This window comes from Gobio gobio, assembly GCF_949357685.1.
Source record: "Gobio gobio genome assembly, chromosome: 4".
Classification (NCBI taxonomy): domain Eukaryota; kingdom Metazoa; phylum Chordata; class Actinopteri; order Cypriniformes; family Gobionidae; genus Gobio; species Gobio gobio.
The window spans coordinates 65,138,598-65,146,033 of NC_137100.1; the positions used below are offsets into that span (position 1 = coordinate 65,138,598).

Below are 7,436 nucleotides of genomic sequence, written 5' to 3' on the forward strand. Positions count from 1 at the left end.
CGCGAGTGCTGCTTTTTGTGCATTCACGCGTTTGAAGCGAATTCGCGTCTGACGCCCGAGTTGAAAAATTTGAACTTTGCCGTCAATTTGCGCCGCGTTAACCAATCAGGAGCCTGCTTGCTGCTGTCATGTGGTAAAGTGACGTGATGAGAAACCCTGCATAATTCAAAAATACTACTATTGTGTCACAAAATGAGGTTTTAAGACTTTTTCAGGTGAGAATGTAGTTGTTTAAAGCTCAAATCTGTGGTTTATTTATAAAGAGAGCGCCTATTTTTTAAAAGAATTCTTGCGTTTTTGGAGTTGTGAGATCCAGGCGATCACCGGGCGCTCAGCGCTCATTAACCCCGGCGAGAGCAGCCTTTCCTCAGCCAGTCCTTCTGCCGTCTGCCGCTGGCTCTGATGTCCTGTAGTGGTTCGTCTTGTGTGGTTCTAACGGGCGATCTTTGGTGTCATGAATCTATAATTTGTTGTCTGCCAGGCAAAGAGAAGTATCATTACTTTTCTTAAGGATATTTAAATATACATGCATTAAAGATAATGTAGGAGTTGCCTGGACCACATTTGTGTGGCTATTAATGTTTAATATATATTTTTAATGAAAATGAAAAGAGGCAGAGTGGTGTTTTATGGCATATTTCTCCTGGAGCGCCTTAAACGCCTTGCTTCAAAGGCTCATTTTACATGCGCATCCAATTCGCTGTAGACACGCGAATGGATTCAAAATGTTCAAGCGTCCAACTAGACGCGGTAGACGCGATTTTGACGCTCTATTTTTGCCGTGAACACAGCATAAGGAAACCAAGGAACTTGTATATATTTTAACTTGAGTCGAATTCGAGTTTTTTTCGAGGTTCTGCAACAGATGCTGTGTTTTACAACATAGGGGCGTCTTAGGGATTGCCAGTGAGGTAGAGTAACAGGTTTTTTATTTTTTAATATTGAATTGATTCTTCACATAATTGTTGATAAAACTGAGAAAACTTCTTGAGATTCTATATACATATTTAATAGACCCTTCCCCCCACCCTCCACACACAAAAAATCATATTCACTTATTACATACTGCATTTACAATTGTATGTACAATAGCATAATTAACTATCACAATGAATATATCATGGAATATAGCAACTTACTTACTGAAAATGTGTTGAGGCCATTCGTTCAAATACACACTGTTCCCAGACAATCGTTTACAGAATAGCTCTGCACAATGCTTTCTTTTGTACCACAGCCCTTTGCCAAATACATTAGATGATTCACTTTGATGAAATCTATTGGTCTGATTGGCCAGCAGTACCCCTTTCATTTCTTTGGACACTGTAAAGGAACATTCTTTCGGCTAAATATATTATGTGTGACAGACAGGACTATACTTGTTCTTAAAAGCATTTTCTGTGACCCTGACGATATTCTTAGTCAGTTCTCTCAATTAATAGTGGCAAAACTATAAAAAGATTAATAGACTTGATGTCAAAAGGGGCTGAATAGAAAAGAAGGTAAACCACCGAGAGATCATGTTCTCATCTTTGCTTGGCTAGGTATTCCAAGAGATATGTTTGCAAAAATGAGGATCAGGGAACCTGGTTAGGAGTTCTGCAGCACCATGCAGTTGAATTCTTACATTCGTAAATAGTCCGTAGTCCTTGCGAGAGAAACAATCAAAAATAATCATAAATCAATCCTTCCTATCCGAGGCTCTCTGCGTTTGGAAAACTCCAAAAAGAAAAGAAACGTAAAGAAACAACGAAACCTCCTCTCACAGTCTCAAAGTCATTTGGATTTAGAAAAAGAACAGCCAAGCTGGAGACCATAAGAGAGAAGGTCAAGTCTCATCGTAATTTTGATTTTCCGTATATGTTGCGTTGCACTGATATGACTTTCTCCAGACAGGCTAGCCGGGTTTCGTGAAGTGAACTGTGCCATAGCGTGCCACCGGGTCTCGTGTCATCACTGCGACACAGCATGTACGGCACGCTCTCGGTTCGGCTCTGGATGAAGCCACTGCGGAGCAGCGAGCGGCAGAACAGACTGATCCGATCCGTTCGTCTCAGGATCAAATGGGCCTTCCTGTGGGCGGCAGAAAGAGAGCTGTCAGTGTGGGGGCGTGTGTCGAGTTCAAGCCAGGCTCATTGGAAATACATTTCTGCAGAACCTGAAAAGCATTGCTCAACGTATTTCAGGTTTTGCAGAAATTTTGTCTTCGTATTTCTGATGAGCCTGGGATGGTCATTTTCATGCATTGCTGCAACCTCTTGAGATCAAGGTGGTGTAATTGTCCAGAGACTGTTGTCCGTATGGTATCTAACATGCAGATAACAGTCTGATTAGGATGCAACAAGAAAATTGTCGCAGGTTAAGTTTGACCTTTTTATGACTTTACATGTTTAGTTTAGGTTTTCAAATATCAAAACAGAATAGAAGGCCAAAGAAAATAGCATCCATGATTATTTTAACCGTAAAGGGGTCATGAATGGAGAAATTTTCATTCATCTTTTGACATGCAAGATGTCACTGTACTATAAAAACATCCTGTAAGTTTCAGAACTCAAAACGTCCTTGTTAGTCAAAAAGCATATTTTATTATAATAATAATGATTTGCTACATTTATATAGCGCTTTACCTCTCTCAACCACCACCAATGTGCAGCACCACCTGGTGGTGGATGATGGCAGCCATTTTGCGCCAGAACGCCCACCACACACCAGCTGATTGGTGGAGAGGAGACAGAGTGATGAAGCCTATCGTATATATATATATGGGAATGATTAGGAGGCCAAGATGGATAGGGGCCAATGGGCAAATGTGGCCAGAATGCCGGGGTTACACCCCTACTCTTTATCGAAGGACATCCTGGGATTTTTAATGACCACAGAAAGTCAGGACCTCGGTTTAATGTCTCATCCGAAGGACGGTGCTTGTTACAGTATAGTGTCCCCATCACTATACTGGGGTGTTAGGACCCACACAGACCACAGGGTGAGCGCCCCCTGCTGGCCTCAATAACACCTTATAGAGACAGAGCGACACGCGTCATAATCTAAAGACCACGCCCACCGGGGGGGGAAACAATCAAACCGTCTCCATTGACTTTGTATTGCGTGAGGCTGCCTCCTTGTCATTTCGGACTTATAACAAAAAACTGAACAATATATAAAAGCTGATATGTGACAAAGTGTACAACAAACAAGCTAAACAAAACACAGAACCAAAAACCCAGAACTTTTTATAAGCTGTTGACCCAAAAAACGAGCGTTTAAGGACAAAAAAGTGGATTCAGGCCATTGAGACCGTGCGACGGGTCATATTACACTGAGAACTACGGCGACTAGAGGGGAACGTAATCAGCGACAGTAAATATAATATATAAAACGGACATTTGGATATTTGACTTAACAGTGACAAAATGTTTACTTCACACATAGACATATTGAGGCATACTGAGTTTCAGGATCCCAAAATTGACCCATTCTTCCTGCTGAAGCTTCACTTCGTATTGCCTGTATCCACTTTTATCTTCTTAAACGCTCGTTTGTTTGGGTCGACAGCTTATAAAAACTTATTTCTGTGTATTTTACCTTGTTTGCTGTACACCTTGTCACATATCAGCTTTTAGACATTGTTCTGTTTTTTGTTATAAGTCCGAAATGACAATGAGGCAGCCTCCCGCGATGCAAAGTCAATGGAGAGTGTTGGATTGTTTCCCCCCCTGGTGTGGGCGTGGCCTAAATACGCTCTGTCTCTATTGAATCCAAGCTTTGTCACATTATGACATCATAGTGTGATGAAGGACCGCCTCTGCAGAATCAAATCAACGCCCACTTTTACATCATCACATCTTTGGCCCCGCCCACTGGAGTGTTAGTGAGATGACGAGGAGAGAAGAGCGAGCTAGACTAAAAATAACATCACCTTCCAAAGGATCCTAATGCTAAGAATGTGCTTATTTATTTACAACAATGTGAATGTCTCAGATGAGCATTATTTATTTGTGTTCTGTACATTTCACTGTGGATTCTTTGGTAAATCAGTCGCTATTTCGGAGCAGGCTTTGCAATCAGACTTTTACGATATGGACTCGACAGTAATGCCACAACATGTGAGTGACCGTGTTCATTCTAACGCCTGATCTGAGACCAGTGATTTCTGATGTGATTCATGTACAGTCAGATGTTCTTTGTCTGTGTGTCAGTAAATCAAACCAGTGACTAAACGCTCAACTTCACAGTGTTTCTCTTAGTAGGATGAAAAGAATCTGTTATTTAAACTGTGATTAAATTATATATAGAAAGCGATCAAAGAACGCTTCCTTTACAATCACTGGAGCTGTCAATCAAACAGTTTATCAGTGACTCTCGCCAAAACTCCTGTTATAATCAATGACGGCGTCTACACCGAACATCAAATCACTTATTTACATTGTGTTTGAGCTGTTAGTTATGATGAAAGCATTCGTTAGTGTGCAGAAATTGAGTTGCAATGACGAGATCACTGCATTCATGTCTGTCATCGGCTGCAAGCTTTTATACGACGGAACTAGATCTAAATATAATGCTATAATCAACACTTTTCACGACACAATCTCAACAGCTGTAATAGTAAAATGTAGGAAACGTTTTTGAGAGAGTTCCACATGTAATACTTATTTCATGTGCAAATATGTTAGCCTGAAGTCTCACAGCAGCCAATCACAGCAGTGGGCGTTTACACTGAAGTCTCACAGCAGCCAATCACAGCAGTGGGCGTTTACACTGAAGTCTCACAGCAGCCAATCACAGCAGTGGGCGTTTACACTGAAGTCTCACAGCAGCCAATCACAGCAGTGGGCGTTTAAAACTTATTTGAAAATAAGTAAATGGATGTGAACAAGTTAGTGTAAAATTAATAAATCTTGACATAATTAGAATGTATTTATCTTTTCATTTATACTATACATACAGAATATATACATATAGTATAATAAAAACCCATTATTGACAACATTGTATTGTATTTATTATGATGAAAACAATTGGGCTTGGTAATGCGGTAAAAAGAGGTAAAACTACACAGTCCATTATAAAACTGTCTGCTCAGCAATTATATTCTCTTTTTTATCTTTAACTCGCAATATGATCTAATTGTTTTGAAGGAATTTTCCTGTTTTAGGACAAGCATTACTTACTGCTCCGCAAATATTTAATCCTAATGCAAAGCCTGTGTTGATATGCATAAAGATTATTGGATCCTCACAAAAAGGGAAAATGAACTGTAATTGGTGGTGCCTGTTTCATTCCCCTGCTAGTTCTGCCAGAGAACAGATTACACAAACATTTACAGAGAGTTTAGGATGGCAACCTTCTGATGGCCCCAGCGGAGCGGAGCTCAAACCAGGGGCCCGTGTAAGGGACTGTGCACACTTCCTCTTCTTGTTTTGCTTGAAAATATACAGGCTGTTCCATAAAAACCTACAAATTCTTAAACAACACTCATGTAGCCGCTTCAATCAGTCTTTTTATGTAATCAATAATTGAGAATTTCTTCAAAAACGTGACCCAAAAAGTAATTTTAGTGTGAAGTCAGTTCTTCAGCTGTAGTGAATAAGTGCTCTTAAGTGTATTGAATGTGCACTTGTAGTTTACTTCAAATCTTAAAAGTATACAACTTGCATAAAATATAATATTAATGCAATCAAGTGCTTTATTATGCAAGTCAACACATACAAATAAGTGTGTCTTTAAAACAAGAGGCTTTCAAAATGTAAAACTTGACTAAATTGCACTTTTTAAAAGTGTACTTAAGTGTGTTAAGAGTCATGAGTCAAAAGTACTTACTTAAGTGGCCTTTTATTTCATTGATATTATATTTAATGCAAGTTATATACTTTTAAGTTTTGAAGTACATTTTCACTACAGTACATTTTCATGACTCTTAACACACACTGTAAAAAAAAATCAAATTTTTTTCGGAAAATAACAATGTTTTACAATGTTTTACAGTATTTTATTGTAATTTTGAATTATGTTTAAAACTATGTAAAGTTACAAACAATATCTGTAAATTAACAACTTGACCATTATTTTAACGATTGTATCATTAATGACAAATTACAGTAATTCTCATTTTTATACAGGAAAATTACTGTATTATTTATACAGTATTTTTCTGTTTTCATAAATAACATACAAATTCATGTAAAATTACAAACATTATCTGTAAATTAACAACTTGACCATTATGTTAAGGATTGTATCATTAATGACAAATTACAGTAATTCTAATTTTTTATACACGAAAATTACTGTATTATTTATACAGTATTTTTTCCTGTTTTCATAAATTACATACAAATGTATGTAAAATTACAGAAATAATCTGTAATTAAATATTTATCACATTATATTAAAGGTTTATGTCCATACTAACAATTTAACATTGTTCTTTGTAATTTTAAAGTAAATCTTATTAGTTTTATATTTACACCTTAATAAAATCGTAAAAAAAAAAACCTGTCAAAGGACTAGCAGCAATGGCTGCCAAACAAAAACCGTAAAATTAAAGTTAAATATCTTAATTTAAACAAGGAAAAGTGTTTAGTGTTTTTCACTAAAACCTTTAATGTAAATTTCTGTAAAATTATTGTTTCTTGCACTTTGTTTGAACTAAGATATTTTACATTAATCTTACAGTTTTTGTTTGGCAGCCGTAGCTGACAGTCATTTACCATTTTTTTTTACAGTGCACTTAAGTCCACTTTTAAAAAGTGCACTCTTTAATTTAGTCAAATTAAGCGTTTTACATTTTTAAAGCCTTATGTTTTAAAGACACACACATTTTTACGTGTTGACTTGCATACTAAATCACTTGATTATAATTTTAACTGAAATGTGTTGTTTGATATTACACTTAAAGTACATATATTTTAAATGTACAAAATTGCAACTTCTTTACAAATGTGTAGTAACGAACATAAAGGAATATATGACATATACTCTAAGTTTAATTAGAAATGACATTAAAGTTGATTTAAATTTACCATAAATGCATTCAGCAATGCACTAAATATTTCAAATATTTAAAGTACTTAAGTTCCATTTAAGTGGATGAAACAATAACTCAGCTATAGTTCAGCTAAATGCATGTAATACAAATGTAAAATGTAATACATTTTTATGGATAATACTTTATTTTACAGTGTCCTTGTTACACGTTACATGTAGTTACTGTATTAATAACTATAAATTATGCATAATTTAGTGAGTGCATTAGTTACTTATTATTACACAAATGCATAATTAAACTGTAACATGGACACCTTAAAGTAAAGTGAAACCTTTTTATGTAATTGTAAATAACAAATAATCCGAAGACATCAGTATATTCTTTTAAAGTATATTAGTGCACTTCTTTTCCACAAGGGTCATCACCATCAACATGATCCACTAATGGTTAA

The 7,436-nt window shown here is 36.4% G+C and overlaps 1 protein-coding gene across 1 annotated transcript in view; it reads right to left on the reverse strand.

Annotated features, from left to right (window-relative positions):
• Window positions 1–913: 913 nt before the first annotated feature.
• Window positions 914–7,436, reverse strand: part of astn2 (astrotactin 2) — a 512,045-nt gene continuing 505,522 nt past the window's right edge. The window contains exon 22 of the mRNA XM_079815958.1: window positions 914–2,073. Within this exon, the coding sequence (XP_079672084.1) occupies window positions 1,836–2,073 (238 nt within the window). The 3' untranslated portion in view covers window positions 914–1,835. The remainder of the gene's footprint in view (window positions 2,074–7,436) is intronic.